The sequence below is a fragment of the Xiphias gladius genome, chromosome 1 (genome assembly GCF_016859285.1).
Source record: "Xiphias gladius isolate SHS-SW01 ecotype Sanya breed wild chromosome 1, ASM1685928v1, whole genome shotgun sequence".
Classification (NCBI taxonomy): Eukaryota; Metazoa; Chordata; class Actinopteri; order Istiophoriformes; family Xiphiidae; genus Xiphias; species Xiphias gladius.
Genome location: NC_053400.1, coordinates 3,813,709 through 3,835,048, shown reverse-complemented (window position 1 = coordinate 3,835,048; position 21,340 = coordinate 3,813,709). Strand labels below are relative to the sequence as shown.

Genomic DNA, 21,340 nt, shown 5'->3' with positions numbered 1-21,340 from the left:
TTTTTTGTAAAGCTAGTATGGTTCATTGTGGAAGGCAATAACAAACATTTGCTGTTTAGTTTGGAGGGTTTGTTGCCAGCAGGGAAGGTCTAATTAAATCCAGTTTTTTGAGACTGACCCATACTATGGACTGAAAGTCAGGATACTGGGTTTGCGTTACATTACCGTTTTACATATCACATTACTGCTCTATGCCAAATACATAATTTAGTTTCATGTAAACATACAGTCAGGAACAAGTCGAACAAGGGAATTTTCCCAATCATGCAAATTTCTGAGCAGGAAGCAGCCTCTTATGTTCCTCATACCAAGCAGGAGCCTTGTTATCAAATTCCCTCGCTCATCTGTTATCATCACTTCATCACACAAGGCGTCTCTCTCTCTCCCCAAGAATGTACAGTGCAGTGAATGCAGAGGGAAAGATTTGTGAGTAAAGAATTGAAGTTTCCATCCATCTAAACAATTAGGACAGACCATTTTCAGAAATGAAACAGAACTATCATAAGAACTTTATTCAGTACCATATTGTACAGTGATTAGGTACACAACAACTTCTATTGCAACAGACTGTCATTATACATTCTGGAAAATAAATAACCTCTGCCTTACTTCAAGGCTGTTATAGACTATATACATGTTACTGGCCACTGAAGAAGTGTAAATGTGCTAGTCTAAGTAAACAAGTTGCCCGGAAAAAAAGAAAAAAAAAAGATTTAAATATTTAAAACCATGTGGGGAGTAATGATTTCCTACAGTGGTTCTCAACGTTTACATTGACAGCTTGTCATTGTAACCACACAATTTAACAAATGCTTCACCCAAAGCCCTGTTGTAAGTGGCATCCCGTGCTTTTAATCCTGCATGAATCTGGCACGTCTTTGATCTACCATTAAAAAATGGCTCTGGAAATTAAATTTAATACTTCACCAAACAGACCTCACCTGATGAAATTAGCATTAGCCCCATGTGATTCAGCATTTCATTCACTTAGGCTCATTTATTCCTCATGTTTTTGGGCGCTGCAGTGGGAATTACTGATATGGTTTGGAAAGAAACATTGAATCTGTCTATAAGATCGCCACAATATTCTATTATGGTATCTCATGCTTCAGTCTCCTTTGGTGATAATCCCGATGTTTTGGTCCGAACTACTGGGTGAAATATACCATGTGAACACAGACGTGGTGGTCTGATCTCGTGAGGTCTCCTGGAAACACTAGTCCTGTGTGAATACACCAGGGAGCAAGAAAGCAAGAGCAAATAAATTTACACACGTGATACATTTTAAAGGTCTCTATACAGATCTAAAGTCTTCCCCTCTCTTGTAGATAGACTCCGCTCCGCTAACATCTGTGACTCAGTGAATTCCTGTATAGAGGGTTTCTTTCATCAGCATTTCTGAAAAGCTAGAACATGTTCCTGGTGTTTTCTGTCAACAGACTAACCTGCACGGGTATGTTCTACTATACAATGAGGGATAGTAAAATTTGTGCAACCTGTCATTTTAAGCAAGATAATTAGGTTAGTTTTATAATTAGGTATTAAGTATTATTTTGTTGGATTTCAACAACATACAAATGATAAGCTATTGACAGACTGTCAAAGCCTCGTGGGAGTGAATTATCTGAACTTAGTTAAATTTGTAGTCCTACTGATTGTCCTGGCTGATGTGTTGACACTTGTGGTTACTGGTTCTGTTTAAAATTACATATGTACTGACCACCGTGTGAGGCAAATTCCTTGGCCAGCGACTCCGTCAGGAACACAAGAGAATCAGACTGGCAACTGGTGTATCTGTTTACAGCCCAGCCACACAAACTGCAGCTGACAGGATTCATCAACGCATATTGTTCTAATAAAGAAGACTCAAGATGTTTATACTGAGCTAGTGTTGTGGTCTCCATTATCTAAAATGTGCGGACGCACCCGCCTCTGAATCCTTTGTGCATGAGAAGGTAATGTGAACCCTGTGAAGGAAAGGCAGACCGGTAACACTGAAAACTCCTGCTTAATAGAGAGGTAAAACCCCAAGAACATGTTTCATCTTTGAAGATGTTTTTCTGCTGAAAATGATGCTAGAGGAGCAGAGGCAAGCGAAGAACACACTGGAGTCTTAGGCCAAAATGGAGCTTTGTTTAAAAGAAAGTGTTTTATCTGTAAGAACCTGCCAAAAGCAAAAAGTCTGTTGCATAACGCTGCACAGAACACAGATGTTAGTTTGTTGCGTACAGGCCACTCTGGTAACAGTGGGAGCTTTGGCTGGCATGCAGATTCATACGGCATAGTGTAAGGCTAAAATACACTGGAAAAGAGAGGAACACTGTGTTCTGAGTATGTGAGAGTGTCAGTGTCACTGCCATCCACCCATCTATAACCAGTTGTCTGTTCCAACAACACAGCTGTTTACCAGCAGCTTATTTCCAATACCAATTCATTTCAAAACAGTCAATAATTGTTCCTTCAGAATGTCCCCATCCACTGTCACCTCCAAAGGGAATAAAGTTTCAAACTGGAACAGTTAAATAAAGGAAGACTGAAATAGACAAAGAATAAACAATAGACTGCAGCAGCTGGAATTAGGCCCCAACAGACCACCACATCTTGAACTGAATCCAAGTCACACCAACCTGGCTGACAGACTGCTGCCAGTAGCAAATCTGGCATATAGCACTAAATGTGAAAATGTAACCAACATTGAAACCTCTGTGCAGAAGTCCAGTCACTTACTAAAGCATCTAAAGTTTTGTTATGGCAAGCTTGATCTGTGACTCAGCTTTATGGCTTTTCATGTCTGCTGTGAGATTACTGATTTCTCAGGTCTTAACATATTATTGGTGCTGAGGTATGCAGTGAGGGGATATAACCACTGTGCACAGCTTGAGGCTCAGCCCTTATGGCAGACCTCCCCCCCTCCTACGTTGCCCTGATGTCAGCATTCGGCCGCCTCCTGCTCTGAACACTGGCAGTCTGTCGGTGTGTATTCCCCTTGGCTCGCCCTCCATACAGAGCTGCGATTCTGCACCTCGCTGTTGCAGCACAACAGCTACCTTCTTTTCCTCATGCTGGTCTCCAAGCGGCCCAGTTCCTCGTAAGACTGGTAGAAGACTTCCAGCTCGCAGCTGCCCCAGCCCCTCCAGACACACAGGCACCACTCCATGTTTTCCTTATGAAAGCCACATACAACTGTGTCCTTTGCCACTAATGCTGCCTCCTCCAGGATCCTGAGAGAAAGGGAGAGAAGAGGGAGTGAGGGACGCAAGTAAGAGATCGATCTGCAAGGAAAAGAGGGGGATGCAGTGAGGAGAGGGAGCTAAAGTTGGTGGGACATCTCTGTGCACTGTAATTAGCTTTTCCTGGAAGCAAGTGGGCAGTTCTAGGAAGCGGCTGCTTGGAAAGCCACTAAGGATACTGAATATACTGTTAGCACAGAAGTTACTATTTGTTTAAGTGCTGCTAAATGGCAGAATTCCCGCACTTCTCTGTTCTAAAATGTCTTCTCCAAAGCCCTTTCTCCTAGAAAGAAGTCATGTAAAACGGACCACAGAACGTTAAAAAGTGAGACGAAGCTATCTACTTTTGAACTGACAAAAAGCACCCATGTATCATGCAGAACAACCCTGAATTATGTTCTTCCATTGTTGTTTCATCTTTCTGAGGTGTATCATTATCCTCTCCTGATGTTAGTTCATTTTCTGTGATATACAGCCTCGTGATTACAAGAACAGGCTGGCGAGGCTGTGCTCTGTGAAGTCCACAAGCGCTGTAAGAGACATCCGGCTCACACATCAACCAACAGACACGTTTAACAATTACCCAGGGTTGGAACATTATATTTGAAATGGAGTGAAAATGCTAAATCAGAGAGGACAGGCAGCACCATGACCATGATCATTACAGCTAAAGAAAAACACCAGCAGCTATGTACTATAAATGAAGGCCTACAGGCCTGGTGACCTCTCCCTTGACCTCAGCTATGACCTCCCAATGTGTCAGCTATGTGACAGGTGCACCATGTAATAACTGCTTATTAAGGGCCCTGTTTTAGGTGGTCCTTTTATTGCCTGTTGCTAAAAGACCAGGCCCCTTTGTTGAAGCTCACACAGAAGTCCTTTTTGCAAAGGACCAGCTGCTGGCTTCTTTACAGAAATAATTAAAGACTCAGCAAAGCACCATAAGTACATGATGAAGGATCTTGCTACGCTTTATTGAGGCTGCATCAGTAAATGAACATAAAGCTCTTTGGCCCGTCCTCCCCCAGCAGTGAATGGTTTCAAGCATAGCTCAGGCTGGGCTCCATGCAGGTGGAAGGAAGCCCAATCTAGAGCTCACTAAGACCCTTTAATGTTAGAAAGAACATATGCCTAGACCAATTTAAATACAAAAATAAGATAAAGCCTATTTAAAACTAAACACAGCAAAACAAAGTTCTTCAATGATAAATGGACAGAAGAAAAAGGGACATTTAAAAAGATCTTATTCTTAATGGATTTCAAATCCATCTTATTAAAGCAGAAGCAAAATAACACAATTATATTATAAACATAAGACAGACGGGACTTAAAACCAATAACCAGATTACCCTTACAATCGACATGGGCCTGTTTAGCCATGAGCCAGGGCTGTATGCTCTGGATTCTTTGGTTATAAACGCTGGCTTTAGCAAAGCACCATATAACACATGCTTATCATCCTTGCCTGTTCTTTTTTTCGGTCATCCACAACTTCCACATAAATACAACTCAAATAAAAATTAAAACTTGGAAATGGACATTGTTATTAGATAATATGTGCTTAGATCCTTTAATGGTTTTCTTTTTAATATTCAACTTTTTCCTTCTTTTTCCTTCTTTTGTGGACAGTGGCTCGAATGTTCAAGCCCTCCCGTTCCAGACTAACAAGTAATTCTCAATCGGATCACACTTATAGCTTTGTACAACTTTGCAACTTTCCTCATCACAGTTTGCTTTTTAGGTTCATTTCACACATTTTGACATTGTTGTGCATGTATGTATACTACAACTTACATCTCTACTGCTATTGCAAAAACTTCATGCAGCACTTCTGCTTTAAGTGATTGCACTTGCATAAATTTCAGCGGTTTCCCTTCAACTGAAATATTACTTTATTTCAACACTGACAGCCTGCTTTGCCTTGTGAAAAGCAATTTGCTTTGCTGACACTGAGGCTCACTGGGTAGAAGAAATGCCCTGCCAACATGTTCACTGGAACATGACGATAATCTTACTTTAGTCTTTCGGCAGTAGACTGGCCTTACATTTAGAGCTACCTGATTGCAAGCACACTCAAATATGTCTGAGCTGGGACTGTCACTGTGGGTGGAGCCTGCTGCTACACAGGAGGCGTGGTCAAGAAAATAGGATGTCACTGTGGCACCACTGGGGGTGGAGCCTGCTGTCATGAACTGGAACTGGGTGTAGCTAAGTAAAAGGCAGTTTCGTTCGAGACAAACCAGGCCAGTGCAGAATTGATCACCAGTGGTCAGCACAAAATGCATTTTGGTCAGATTTTTGGCCGACTTGATACAGAGTTATTTTGTATTGTTTAGCTTATAAATCAAGCAACTTGGTGTTTATTTAGTTTGTTCCTAAATTCCTAATACACCGTGATTTTCCCTTCCCCACATTTCGATAATGGTAAAAGACAACATGTATTTCATAAATTGTTAACGATCAATCAACTACTGATCGTTAACATGACTGACTACTGATTGATGAAATTACTTAAAATTTGCATCCCTAATTTCGACATTAGATTGATGTTTTTAATTCTCAGGATGTGAGATGTGGCCTGAGGTGAACAGGCTCAGCAAAAAATCACTGGCAGCTGATCTATAGCTGGCATGCTGACCTGTGGGTGGTAGGGCAAGCCTGCTACAGTGTTTAAATTTCTATTTAAAATAATTGAGTAATATCGAAGTTGAACAATAAATGCTATCATGATCGTCAGAGATAGCCTATGTCATTTTAATAAGCTACCTTATCTTCGTCCAATCTCGCTTGCTCCCATCCGCTTTTCAGGTATGGTACAGTTCATCTCGAATGAGTCTAGTGGTGCCTGCTTCCATGCATGGAGCGTGGTCAGTTGACAGGGGTAGGGATACAGCACTACTCGGGACATTATTGAGCCTCTGTGAAGGTGGGGCCACAGTGCATGGGGTCGTGGCCGAAGCTTGAGGCTCTGGCAAACTGTTGGGATCTGGAACTAGCCTGCTGTAGAGGGGGAGCTGGTCCAGTGGGTAACTGAAGGCAGGGCCTTCTTTATATATAGGGGGCAGGGCTGAACTGCCGAAGCTTCCAAAGCTTTGAGCAAAATTTTATTTTACTTTCTCAACTGCCAACTTCATTTACTGAGGAGGTGCCCCAGCTGGGTTTCTGAACCTTGTCAGCCAGTTTCCAAATGTCTGTCTTAACCCCTCCTCTATCCGGCTGCTGTTCTGCTCTTTCACAACAAACTCACCTTAAATGTATGTTCTGATATGTGTTTTGTGGAGAGCAGCTTCTTTTGCTGACACTTTTTCCAGACTTACAGCTTGGAGTGAATACTAAGCCCAAATAAGAGCCTTATAGCCTGAACAACATCATCTCAATAAAATGTTTAAATAGCAGCATTTAAAGGTGCATTTTGTTTTCTCTGCTGCCAAATGTGGTTTCTTGCTGGTAGTGGCTGGTGGTGCGCTTCAGCCATTGTTGCGTTTACAATACAAGAGGTTAGAATACGCCCTCTGAGCAGAGCTTCTTCTTCAGGGCAGACTGGAAGCTACAATGACTCGCTATTAGAAAGTGACGAGAAGGGCAGGTTGGGCTGGGGCTATCTGGTTAGCATGCTAACTTCAGTAGAAGAAAAGAAGCTATAGAAATAGACGAATAACAAGAGTTAACACTGACATTGCTTTCCACTGCTAGGGACAGCACTTAGCGGGTAAGGGATTGAAGTTTCTTCTAGACTTGTAAATGAACAGCTTTTAATGCTAAGACTGGCTATGTAGCAATAGCAAAACTTACATATAGCCCCTTTAAATAGATAGGTGTTTATTTTGATATCTTATTTTAGCATATAATCTGCAGATAGATAATCTGCACAGGCCCTCTCTTCACTGCTCTTGTGGATAAAGGATTGCTCGTGTTCTGGTGGAAAAGGACTGCCCTGGCTTACAATGAATTCTCAGCCATAATGGGAGTTCTCTGGTTCAGAGGCTGCAGCAAATTGTTTTTAGATTCTGTTTAATTGCCATTTTTATCTCACGGCTCATTTGATCTCAGATTGGCCCATAGTGCCTTTGCTGGAGAGCTCTAGCCAGTTTTTCTTTGATTCTTCTCTGTGACATTCATCAAGATCAAATACACCTGCCCTGCTGCACCCACTGAACATGGTGAGTACACAGAGATTAAACTACTAAGAACCCCGCAACTCTTATGCTTTATTATCATGGAGCACTCTCCTTGAATGAAGTACTGCTGGGAATATTAGCTGAGTGGAAGGTGAAAATTCACTCAGGTACAGTGTAATGGTATTTGGTACCTACATAAAAAAATCATAGTAATTTGTTTTGTGACATGATACACCAAACTGCTGGGAAATTGCACTGATACATCATGATTGTCATCATGGTGTAGTTTTTTTTTAATGCTGTTATTCCAGCTCTCTAAGGCTGTATTAAAATTAATTGATTATTAACTACAAGTCTTGGAAATCAGGGCTGAAAAATGCACACTGAATACTACCATCCCTCACATTATGGTTTCCCAAACATTTTTTGCCACCTAGCAAGTCTAATATGGCCCAGTTAAATTACTTACTCCAAACTCGAGGGCCAAAGTTGAAATATTCAAAAAAAAGATAAACATAAACTTGGTAACAGTAAAATCAAGACAGAAATGTTGGAATTACCTTCAGAACTCCTTCATTTATAAATTGGGAGGCAAATATTTGGGCTCAATAAATAAATAGGTGATATTAATAATTAACTGATGTAAAGCATGTGCTGCAAAAACAAACAAAAAGTTTAATCCCACATCATATCTGATGAACAGCAAGTCTCTTAATAAGAAATGAGCTAACCCCAAAGAGGAACATCCAGGTGGACTGAGGACAGCGATGACACGTCCCCTCAGCTGATCGCCGTGTGACTGCACCTCTATGACCATCACATCACCTCCACGTCTGGAGGAACGACAAAACACACAGCATCCAGCACATGTGCTAAGCATAAATATGCCCTCTTCATTGCATATGAGTAATAGTGTGTTACGTTGCTTGAAAAGGTTGCACCAGCTGTTTTTAAATTCAAACCTACTTGTAATGTAAGTGTATGTAAATGTATATGTGCATCACAAAATTTAAAACAGGCGGACATATCTGACCTGACACTTAACTACTTTTAATTAATTAGGTAAACTGTTAAAGTACAGGAGTTACAGAATGCAGAGTCCACTTTAAAACTATAATGAATATCAACATTGATCTTAATTTACCAATATGTGTCAACAATAACCAACATCATCTTTGCCAAAAATCTAAAAGTTCAGTAGCATTAAAATATATTTCACGAATAATGCAACATACTTCAAATTATGACACATTAAGCCAATCATGTTAGACCAATTGACAAAATACGTAAAAAACACATATTTCTCAGTGTATGCATATGTAAAGAAAACAGTCATACCTACATTTACAAAGTATTGCCAGCTTGACCCCTTAAAACTGTTATTCTTGAAAGTTAAATTTCAGCTTGTGATACTACAATGATGTCCTATTCAGATGTTTATTGCTTTTGATAAAGTGCTGCTACAAATGTTTCCCGGAAACTGATTGACACATTACGAAAGGGTTTAATAGCCTATACATTCCTCAGGTTTTAAAGGTGCAAGAACTTAGGAGTGCATGACCCTCTGTAGATCAGTTTTTGTCAATTTTTTCACAGCAGATAGTAATATATAAACCTGGTAAGAGTATGTAAGATTATTTTTATTTTACTGATTTATGTATATCTATATAAAATATTTAATTTTTCAGTATGTTTTTGTACATTATTTTCAAACCCTGAATGTATACTGTATACATACAGCTACATGAGAGGTATGTATACAATACCAAGTTTTTAAATTTCAAATACTTATATTACAATTATAGATGGGTGTTTTTAATACCATTATTTGCTGTGTTCCTATTTACACTGCATTTCATTTGTGGTCACTTGCTGCTACAACAATACCTCAGCAACTCTACATTTTACGCTGGTGTATTTGTGTGTTGTTTAGTTGGTATGAACTATTTTGTACCTGGGGATCCACAGAGTTCCACTCACTGGCAGCACCTTGAAGGCTTGCAGCTGAGGCATTGTGGGACTCACAGTCTCTGCAGAGTCCAGATCAGGATTGGTGAATGACCCACCCCGGTCTGCTGGCAGTGCCACACTGCTGTGGGTGGCTAACGAGCCAAGGTCACCAGTGCTGGAACAGTCTGACCCCAGCAGCTCCAGGGAGTTAGATGATATGGAGCAGTAGTCTGTCAGTGAATCCTGGTGCTGGATGATCTGAGTGCCCGCCTCCTCACTGTGGATCAATGTCACTTCTCCATTAGTCCATTCCAGCTTCTCTTCTTGGTCCACGGTCTTGAGGTTAGTGTCTGTCACTGTGGTAACCCCTGCAGGACGCTGCACGGTGAAGATGTCTCGTAGAGGATTGCTATCTCTGCAGCTGAAACCACAACATGAACTCAAATACAGCCACTCAAATCAAAACTCATTTATATTTCAACGTAGGCACAAGCAGCTTTTGTCTCCTGCTCAACTGTAAAAGCACAGCTGTGTATCAGACGAATACAGATTGCATAAGGAAAAGGGTGTATTACATCATTATTGTCAGAGTGCAACTTTTGAATTAGTATTAAATAACCAACCTGAAGTAACAAAGTTATAATGTTGCTTCAACTAATCATGAATGAGGAAGGTTGGAGACTGCTCTGCTTTTCTCAGAAGCTAATGTTAACATCACTCACTGTCAGGTTTACTTATACAGCCCAGTATACACAGTGTCTGAATGGGCTTCACAGACCCCCCATTAGGAATGTCTCTAAATGCACCCCAACTTTCCGACATAAGTTCCTTAACACAAACGTAAAACTGGAGAAACTGAAGAAGTCACACAATGCTGGACTTCATATACTGATATTAGTATATTATAAACTAGTTTTGGGGCTTATTAATGACTAAACATTTCTAAAACTATAAGAAACTGTTTACTTTAGCTGTTGAAATTTTTTTCTCTGCAACTAAAATTAGGATTTTCTGTCTCAGTTTAAAACACAGGTTTCAAACAATCCTTTTAGATAGATTGTTCACATCACCCACATTAGCTCCACATTTCCCTGCAGTATGTGGTTTAAGAGCATTATTCACAAACAAAGTGCTACTCATAGTGCTTTGCAGAATTCATCCTCCGGGGTGCCGCCTTGGCTTCATTGTTAGAGGGCGACAAAGCTGGGTTGTTCACACATTATCCTGGTTGAATCTGATTCTGAAGGCTATTATTGATATTGATATTTAAGAGTTAAAATAATGTCTTAGTTTTATGTCGGCCAATATTTGTTTTTTAAAGGAACAGTTTGACATTTTGGGAAATATGCTTATTCGCTTTCTTGCCGAGAGTTAGATGAGAACATTGATATCACTTTCATGTCTGAATGTTAAATATGAAGCTACAGCTGGCAGTCAGTTAGCTTAGCTCAGTGAAAAGACTTACTTTTGAGAAATTTCACTCGATAAAAGGGATGCCTGATCAAGTAACTATTAAAACATATCCCTTTAGTCTAGCCTGGTCTTGGTCAGGCTAGTTTTCAGACTTAGCTTCATCTCAAGCTGAATGAGTGGTACAATCAATCTGTCAGACTGAAACCCAGTCAGGAGAAAAAAAAAAAACTGCTGAACTGGAACAAAAAAAAAAAAAAAAAAAATTAAAAAACTGGAAAACATTACTGCAAGTAACACAACAGAAAAAAACAGAATTATTAAGAAAATATAAGTTTCAACTACATGAAATTATGAATAAGCAAACTCAATTCCTGATACATAGACCTAGACAAAAACACTTCCACCATAACAATAAATATTGCAAATACTTGGCAAATCAAATTAAACGAAATAAAGAAAGAACAATCTAAACCATTAAGGACCCAGTAGGGAAGCCCACACGCTCACTTGAGGAAAGTTTTTATAGCAAACTATACTCATCGGAAAAAGACCCAAGTAAAGAAAATATCAACTCATTTCTCAACAGTATTGACAACTTAGTGAAGACCCAACCAACATACTTGATTCATCAATAACACAAAATTAACGTTTCACTGCCCCCAATCTTATGCCTTATAACAGTTCTGTAACCACTTTTGGTCCATTATAACACCACTTGTTTACTGAATAAGTGAAACAAAAAAATTCCAGCAAACATTAACACAGCCATCAAAGATCAAACCCTACCATCTAGTTACCGTCCCATCTCTCTCATCAGCGTAGATATAAAAATCATCAGTAATAATAATTCATCCAGATCAAACTAGTTGTATCAAAGGTAGACATACATCCAGCGACACACACAGACTGTTCAACTTAGTGCATTATTCATCACTACAACAAGCAGGGACTAAGCAAAATTCTTAACACCTCACCTTCAGCCACCATCATGACCAATAGACTAACATCACAAAGCTTCACATTGCGCAGGGGAACTAGGCAGGAATGCCTAGGATTTTCATTGAAATGTTAGCAGCAGCCATTCGTCAGAACACCTGCATCAAAGGAATCCAAATACTGAACACACATCATAAGATCAGTCTTTTTGCAGACGATATACTGCTGTTCTTAAAATACCCTTCTTCATCACTTCAAGAGACAATAACACTTATTGAATCATTCAAAAATTTCAAAATATTCATATTAGTGGAGTAAATCTTCCATCCTTCCACTAAACAGCAACAGCTGGTATGGGGCAGCCCATACACCATCTATCTCATTATATACAGGCCAAATCACATATTTAGGCATCAATGTTTCCTCCAGGCTGACAGAGCTATTTGGGTTCAACTTCACTCTGATACTCAAAGCAATAAATGATGGATCAACCTACCATTATAAATTATGGGTAGATTATCCACTGATACAATGACAATACTTCCTAAAATAAATGGTCTATTCTCAAGTAACCCAACCTTGCCCAGTTCAAGTGTCTAGACTCAATCTCCAACTTCTACTTGAAAAACAGGACAAGCATTAAATTGACCACCCTACAAAACCCAAAACACAATGAGGCCTGGAAGCTCCTCATTTTTACCATTACTCTCTGGCCAATCAGCTTCAATATAAATTCAAATGGATTCACCTTAACCAATCAGAAAACATAGGGTTAGAATAGAACAAAGATTTTCTGAAGACATTCTGATTTCAGACGTACCATACCTCAACCTGGTGGAAATTTAATAAAATTACAAACACCCCTATTGCACCATCCAAATATATTCCCATCTGGAATAACCCTGATTTTACAAAAAAAAAAAAAAAAACTTAACTTCCACACATTGCCCTATCCCTGCTTCACTGTCAGTGGTTGGGTCGGACGGGCTTTATTATTATTATTATCATTATTATTGGTGGTAGTAGTGAAAAATTAATTGTCCTGTCCTGTATTTATATGTTTGTTTTGATGTTGCTATCAATGTTCTGTCTGTTGCCTCAAAAAATAAATAAAATAAATAAACACAGTGTTTTTTCTCAAGTTGCTGCACCGCAGGCTCCCCCTTTACTACTGCATTGTGAATTGAACAGGGATTTGAGGCCACAAAGCAACACTTAACATGTCTGTTTTCATAACTGTGAATTGATGTGTTCAGTGCTTGATGTCTCAGGCCTGTGTTCCATAAACTAAACCAAACCAGACTTGATGTAGTCTGCTAACATTAGCTCCAAACCGCCTTTATGAAACAGATCCAGGTTTGTTTTTTTTGGGTTATTTCAAGACAGACTTTTCACAATAAGCTATACTTTTCTGAGCCTCCTTTATGAAATACCTGTCAGGGGTTGCTTCTTTGAGTCTTTGCTGGTTGCCTTGCAACCTCATGGTGATGATAAGACTCCAGGAACACTCCAGGAAGTTACTGCCCTGAGCCAAGAAATTGTCTGGCACATACCCCACAATAGACATTTTTATACATTCCTATTCAAATGAGTAGAATCATCAGTATTTACAGGCAGCCCCCCAATGTACTAAGTGGACCAATTTAGAGTATAACAAAGAACTTTTCAGTGCATACTGGTGGACAAACAATTTAATGGAGATTTGGTTTCTAAATGACCGGACACATATCTTTGGTGTTTCTGCACTGACATTTTTATTACTGAGCTCACATATACTGTACGCCAATACTGATATATCTGTGATACGCCAAAATCAGCCAGTAATATCAGCCTGCCTGATCTTGTCTACTTTCCAATGAGGCAGAATTCATCAAAATTGAGTCTATTGATTCACTTTTCTCCAGGAAATGATCTTTTTAGAGGTAGTCAAAGTATTCATTTCATTTGATCTTTAGCAAAAAATATCTACCATATATTTTCATGCTTGTCATAGACTGCTGTGTATATAGATACAACTCTTCTTTGAAATGTTCACAATCCCAAATCTTGCACCTGATTATGACACTCCAGTGGCAGTTCTGTACATTAAAGCTCCTCTCACCAGTACTTGGCACAGAGCTCATAGGAGGCAGCATGGTAGAGCAGCAGGGTGTTGATGTGGTCATCAAGGGTCCAGATAGCCTCCTCTCCCCACAGACTGAAGCTCGTTGCCATGGATACGATGGAAGATGGCGGGTTGTAGGGCTCCAGCCTTCGAACTGCCTGAAGACTCAGACAGTCAATGACCAGCACACCCGGACCATTTGAGAACCATAACTGATAAACACATGGACAGGGACAGGAACAACAAAGTGAGAATGGGGTGTTAACTCCGGAGCCATAATGTTAAGACAAGGGTTTGACCAGAGGATTTGATGCTGTCCTTTTATTAAGCAACTTTCTTAGTGACTTATCAGACAGGATGTTATGGTCAAGGAAATTCTAACTGATTATTTGCTCACCTGGGAGCCACTGCTGACCAGAGTCATGCTCAAGACTGGGTAGGGTCTCTGCCTGGGATCTGAGTCCTTCAGACCAAAGACCGTTTTGTTAAGGGTGTGCGAACACAGGTAGGTTTCCCCCTCCAGAGGAAGGTCCTCCACCAAGTTGTACACTGCCACCAGGCCATCAGACATCCCCGCAAACACTCTGGCCAGCCTCTTAACAGGTGAGGAAGAGATCTTTTACATTAACATTTTAATAAACAACTTACACTCTTAAGACTCTAGCAAAGAAAAGTTATATGTTGCAAAATGTTGTTTCAGAGGCTTTTTCACTCTTGAGATATGTAACCTTGTTGGTGCTACACAATGAGAAATGGGGCCGTACGATTATGTCACCTTTTATGTTTCCCTAGACAGCATTTCCTTGCTGAAACACAGAGAAGGGATACGTTCTAGTGTTTGCATTGCCAGGAAAAAAACGCCTGAAATAAACCTACTTCCAACAATCAGGACAAATATTCCAACTTGTTTTGTCTAACTCAAGCCTCATATTAGCTTCAACTAAACTTTAAAATGCATTCTGGCAAAGAATTATAGATTTTTTCCTCCATCTTATGTGAAGTCAAGTTAAATAGGGATCTCTTCACAGCCAGTGTGGAAAGGGGGTATGAGTACATCCACCAATAACTCTCTAGTACATATGGCTTATGAGAACTGTATTAAGATAGACTTGACTGTGAACATATCCTTTAAGGAGTCAGAGTTGCACTACCAGACTCATTATTTCTGCACATACACTGTCTCTTTGCACAGCTATTTGCACACTAGACAAATCATGTATATGGCCAAAGTATTGTATATATATTTTACACAGCTTTCTAATGCATTTCCTTAATTATTTTCCTTTTAAGTTGTTCTATGTTTCCTACCCCTTTAAAGTATTTCCTGTATTACTGTGACATGTAATGTGAAAAGTTACTATACAGTATTGTTTAGTATCAGTATGAAGATATTAATACATTATTTGGTGATAAGAACATATTTTATTACTGGTAGCTCATTTCAATTCATTTCAATAATATCACTGATACTAGTCAATACATGAGAGCTGATGCTTTGTACCGCAGTCCTTTAAAACAGATGTAATTAAACTTCTTCTTAAAAAGCCTAACGCTTGATCCATATGTTTTAGCCTACTATAGACTCATATCTAACCTTCCCTTTCTCTCTAAGATCCTTGAGAAAGCTGTCGCCAACCAGTTGTGTGACTCTTTACATGATAATAGTTTATTTGAGGATTTTCAATCAGGATTTAGAGTGGATCATAGCACAGAGACAGCACTGGTGGAAGTTACAAATGAACTTACTGCATCAGACAAAGGACTTGTCTCTGTACTTGTCTTGTTAGACCTTAGTGCTGCATTTGATACTATTGACCATCATATCCTATTACAGAGACTGCAACATTTAATTGGCATTAAAGGAACTGCTCTAAGCTAGTTTAGGCCCTATTTTTCAGATCGATTTCAGTTTGTGCACGATAATGATAAATCCTCCATATACTCAAAAGTTAGTCACAGAGTTCCACACGGTTCTTTGTTTGGATCAGTTATATTCACCTTATACATTGTATGCTTCCTTTAGGCAAAATTATTATTAAACACTCCAAAAACTTCCATTGCTATGCTGATGATACCCAAATGTATTTGTCAATAAAGCCTGATGAAACCAATCAGTTAGCTAAACTTCAAGAATGCCTTAAGGACATAAAGACCTGGATGACCAGCAACTTTCTGCTGTTAAACTCAAACAAAACTGAAGTTACTGTACTTGGCTCCAAACACCTCAGAAACACATTATCTAATGATATAGTTACCCTAGATGGCTTTGCCCTGGCCTCCAGCACCACTGTTACGAATCTCAGAGTTCTCTTTGATCAGGATATGTCCTTTAATCTCACATAAAAACAAACTACAAGGACTGCCTTGTAGTCTACATAACATCGCAAAAATCAGGCACATCCTGTCTCAAAAGATGCAGAAAAACTAGTCCATGCTTTTGTTACTTCTGGGCTGGATTACTGTAATTCTTTATTATCAGGCTGTCCCAACAAATCTTTAAATACTCTCCAGCTGATTCAGAACGCTGCAGCGTGAGTACTGACAGGAACTAGGAGAAGAGATCATATTTCTCCAGTGTTAGTCTAAATTCAGAGTAGAATTTAAAATCCTCCTCTTCACCTACAAAGCCCTTAATGGTCAGGTATCATCATATCTGAAAGAGCTCATAGTACCCTATTACCCCATTAGAACACTGCGCTCCCAGAACGCAGGCTTACTTGTGGTTCCTAGAGTCTCCAAAAGTAGAATGGGAAGCAGAGCCTTCAGTTATCAGGCTCGTCTACTGTGGAACCATCTTCCAGTTTTGGTCTGGGAGGCAGACACCCTCTCCACATTTAAGAGAAGGCTTAAAACCTTCCTTTTTGATAAAGCTTACAGTTAGGGCTGGCTCAGGCTTGGGTTGAACCACCCCCTAGTTATGCCACTATAGGCCTAGACTGCCGGGGGACTTCCCATGATGCACCAAGCTCCTCTCTCCTCCTCTTCCTCTCCAACTGTATACATTCATATCCTATCAATGCTGGTTACTAACTTGACTTCTTCTCTCTCCCGTAGTTTTCTGCTTCCTCCTCTCTCTCTTCTCTCCTCCGGTCGTTTTCTGCAGGTATTTATGCCCCTGGTGCTAGAGTCTGGACCTGTGACTGTAAACCACCTACTCTCCCCATGATCCTGCTCAACACCCACTGCTTCAAATATTATGTTTATCGTCTATTACTATATTTAGTTTTATTAGTACTATTATTCACCCTATTATTATATTTATTAGTTTTATTATTAGTCTCATTATTGTTAGACATTTTTATGTTATACGTCTACTGTGCTACACCTCCTCCCTGAACCCAGCTGGTCGAGGCAGACACCCCCCCCACCAAGAGCCAGGTTCTGTTCAAGGTTTCTACCTGTTAAAAGGGAGTTTTTCCTTGACGCTGTCACCAAGTGCTTGCTCATGGGAGAATGTTGGGTCTCTGTAAATATAACTAAAGAGAGTCCTGGTCTACATGCAAAGTGACCTGAGATAACCTCTGTTATGATATGACGCTGTATAAATAAATTGAATATATAACTGAATTGAATGTAAACCTGACAGTATTCACTTCAGACCTGTGCTTTGCTGGAAGTGTCACAGAAATGTTACACACACACACACACACACACACACACACACACACACACACACACACACACACACACACACACACACACACACACACACACACACACACACACACACACACACACACACACACACACCTACTAAGACTGCTGTTAAGTAACTTTTATGGAAATGAGACTCTGGGTTTTATTAAGACCAACATATAGTATTACATTTACGTAATCATGTGCACAAATCACAACAAACCCCTGCAGTACAAAGCATCTCATCAGCGCTGACAATTGAGATACTATAACTCTGCAAAATTAGTTGACATACTGTATGTTATGGGACTATCAATTCTTCTGTTTTCTGTTTTTTCTTTCTTGATTTTTGTACCAAAAAGATAAATTTGAGGGAACAATGACTGTTTTGAGTACTAATTACTAGTTTATGTGCACAAATGGTAAAAAACATTTATCCCAACAGCTGCTGGGCTCTGTAGAGTCTTGACTTCGGTCTTATGAACAAACTGAGCATATGAAAGCCATTTACTAACATCACCTTGGATGGTTTCTGGGTAATGAAACTTATTACTGCAAGACTCGAATTTTCTTATCAATCCAGGGATTCAAACTGGTGACCTTCCAGTTACAAAAAACTGCTTCTCTGCCTCACAGCACTGAGATGGTGATGACTGACAACACAGACATGAGTACAACATCTTGTGTTTCGGGGTGTGTGAGTGTATGTTGAAACGTGAGATGACCTGTTCTATTGCTGGAACAGGGAACAGGCACGTGATGACGGCTGGACAGGAAAACTGTTTCTGGGGTTGACTGAGTGGACACATGTCCTTCAGACTGTAGATGAACACTTCCTGCTCCTATGAAACAAACATGCAAAAAAATAAACAACAATGAGCATATTTTGAGTCAGGACATACAGCATGTCAGGGAATAATCCTGTTTGCAACATTGTTACATTTTCTCTAAGGGTATATTTTTTCTTCTGTGGATTCAGGGGGAACTATGTTGAAATCCTCCTTTAATCTAAGCTAACAATGTGTGTAGCCATTACATGATTTGATATGATGGCTCTTTAGCAAAGGCTATCACACAATCTCAAACACTGGTTTGACACACACTGCTCTACCATTGTGGACTTTATTTACTCCAGGGCTCTCTTTTCTCAGTTCCCCTCTTGTTCAAAGGTTTTTCATGAAACCTTTGCGTGACAACAAAAACATCTCTCAAAAGAAGTTAGGTTCTAAAAACATCCTTGACGAACAGGTGTGGCTCAAGTGGAAACACTGTTCCAGTGAATTAGAGCATTTAAAAGCTTAACTGTGTGGATGTGATTTTAACTTTATCTCAACCCTGTACACTGTCCTAACGTCAGCATCCAGCCATTAAAATTGATTGTGCTGGCTTTCTGACAGGTCATACAACTATTGATTGCCATATTTATAGATAAACCCAGACAAATTGTTTTCCAGGATATTTCTAAGAATTATGTAAATGTCCTTGGAAGCTGCAAAAAAATTCCAGGTGTTTCCAAGAGGTGCGTTGAATGTAGTCCCTGCCATGGTGGATATTCTGGCTCATCCTAACTTTGAGACGAACAAGTACTGTTTTATATAAATAGAATGTCAGGTAGTGTTGGCTGGGTGCTGTGTACCTCAGTGGCCATCCACAGAGTGTTACACATCTTCATCTGACAGCTAATCCTGCTGCCTGGACAAGACATCCTCTTCACTTCCACCTGGCCCTTCTCCACATTCACCACACTGTAGTTCCTATTCACAACACACACACACACACACACACACACACACACACACACACACACACACACACACACACACACACACACACACACACACACACACACACACACACACACACACACACACACACACACACACTCCCTATATTTCACCATGTTATGATAACATTTCACTCAACAGTATAACTGCTGAGACTGGTGAAGCTGCTGCTCTGGTAAACACACATCTTCACAGAGGAGTGTAATTAGAGCAATTGACACAAGGCATCAGACAGACTTAATCATTTTGTCTGAACCACTGAGCTGGAAGTTAAAATAAAGCTGAATATTAAAAGATATTAAATACACACCAATCACAGTAAAAATCCCTTCCTTGCAGAACTACTTCCTAGGCCAAATTTACCATAGCTGTGCACTCACACCGTTCAACAGCGCAATGGACAATTGCAGAAGTCATTCTGAATGTGTTCACTTTGGCTTTGGTGTCTCAGATATAACCTGGAACATCATGTTTGATGGATTCACAGATAGGCAAATATGAAACATGCAGTATAAAATTAGAAAAAATAAATTAAAATTTTCATAAATTCTTATTTATACTGGATTTACTATTGCTTGTAAAGTGGCATCAGAAATTACTCAGACCCCTTCACTTTTTGCACTCTTTATTGTGTTGTAGATTTTACTGCAAATTCATTAAAAATCAAAAACTGAATTCTCTAATTTACAAAAGTATTCAGACCCTGTGCTGTGGCACTCTGAATTTTCTACAGAAATCTAAGATAATGTGACAAAACTGAAATATGTCACACAGATGATCACTGGAGGTTTTGATATGGACCACACTCACTAGAACAAATCAGATTTTATAACAGCTTAGATCAAAGAGGGGCTATCCTCAGAATCTGGACCGGTCAAGTCATTTTGTGTCCGTGTCTTTTTCAGTGGCATATCTTAGGTTAACCACACATCCGAAGTGCTCTGGTTGACTGCAAACTGCTTTTTTAGTGTTTGGCTCATGATAAGGAAGAAGGGAAATTATCGAAATCAGATCTACATCAACACAGCTCCCTCAAAAACACTTTTACGGGAAACCATTAAAGGGAAGAATGGATCTCAGAAGATATGTCACAGATATTATCAACACTGTGATTTGGGACAATTATCTTTTAGAAAAAAGCAGTTACGACTGGTGTCATGGTGACTATACTTGATCCTAAATGACCCAAATCAGGGGCAAAAAAGGACACTGGGGCAACCCTACATTGGCGTAATACTATGAAATGTTTCTACCACAAAAATCCTGATCAAATGTTACATATTAATACTGAGTTACTGTGGCAGAAATAGTGTGAAAAGCATTCATATTAGGACACATCTGTGATGGGAAAAAATTCAAGAAATGTATGACTAAAAAGATTTTTTTCATGCATTATAACCAAATGAAAAGCAATCATTAGCAGACTAAAGAGGTTAAACAAACCTATCGTCCTTGTCTCCGTTCCAGAAAACGGCACTGTATCCCTGCAGCTGGGACAGGAAGAGCTGCGAGTGGCTGTCACAGGACAACACATACCTGAGGCAGGGGAAGCTAGGCTCCTGCATCTGCCTCACACACTGCATGGCCATCGGCCTCTGCACAGACACAGACACAGACACACAAACAGAGGGTAACTTTGATCTGCTGTTCTTTCCTTAAGTGCAGAACATCAGTGGACTTAAGCTCCACTCACTGCCTGCTGCTGAGTAAAACCTTGGGACCTGTAGTGCAACTGGTTGTGAAACAATTGCATTACTAGTTGATAAAACTGAAACAGTATTGTGCCACACTAACCTTTGAACCTTTAGGGACATTCAATACAATTTAATTTTTTTTAATTTAATACAAGTGAAATACAGAATAAGTCTGCTTCTTGCTGTTACTTAATGTCTAAGTAACAGCCAGACGAAGGGCTGCACGCAGGCACGCTACCTCCCTTGCGTAGCTAGCTGCTTTTTTTTTTTTATCCTGCCAGCAAGGAGCAAAATTGAGAGGGTGTACTGAATGGAAGGTTCATACTGTCCTTGTTTGACAAGGTCCATAACCAGTTTTGTTCATTGTAACATACAACCAAGCTGTAGGTAATGACCCTGTGTCTTTGTGGTAGTGGATGAGAATTTTTTCAGTATGCCTTTAATGTCTTTTCATCGGTTTCCAGCTTAATCACTA

General features: G+C 39.7%; 1 protein-coding gene across 6 annotated transcripts in view; it reads right to left on the bottom strand.

Annotated features, from left to right (window-relative positions):
- Positions 1–523: 523 nt before the first annotated feature.
- Positions 524–21,340, bottom strand: part of lrrk1 (leucine-rich repeat kinase 1) — a 102,360-nt gene continuing 81,543 nt past the window's right edge. For all 6 annotated transcript variants that reach the window (XM_040124387.1, XM_040124388.1, XM_040124386.1 and 3 more), the window contains 8 exons: positions 20,615–20,766; positions 19,024–19,141; positions 18,113–18,229; positions 14,149–14,346; positions 13,749–13,963; positions 9,303–9,719; positions 8,080–8,181; positions 524–3,221 (listed from right to left, as the gene is read on the bottom strand). In XM_040124387.1, the coding sequence (XP_039980321.1) occupies positions 3,044–3,221; positions 8,080–8,181; positions 9,303–9,719; positions 13,749–13,963; positions 14,149–14,346; positions 18,113–18,229; positions 19,024–19,141; positions 20,615–20,766 (1,497 nt within the window). In that variant the 3' untranslated portion in view covers positions 524–3,043. The remainder of the gene's footprint in view (positions 3,222–8,079; positions 8,182–9,302; positions 9,720–13,748; positions 13,964–14,148; positions 14,347–18,112; positions 18,230–19,023; positions 19,142–20,614; positions 20,767–21,340) is intronic.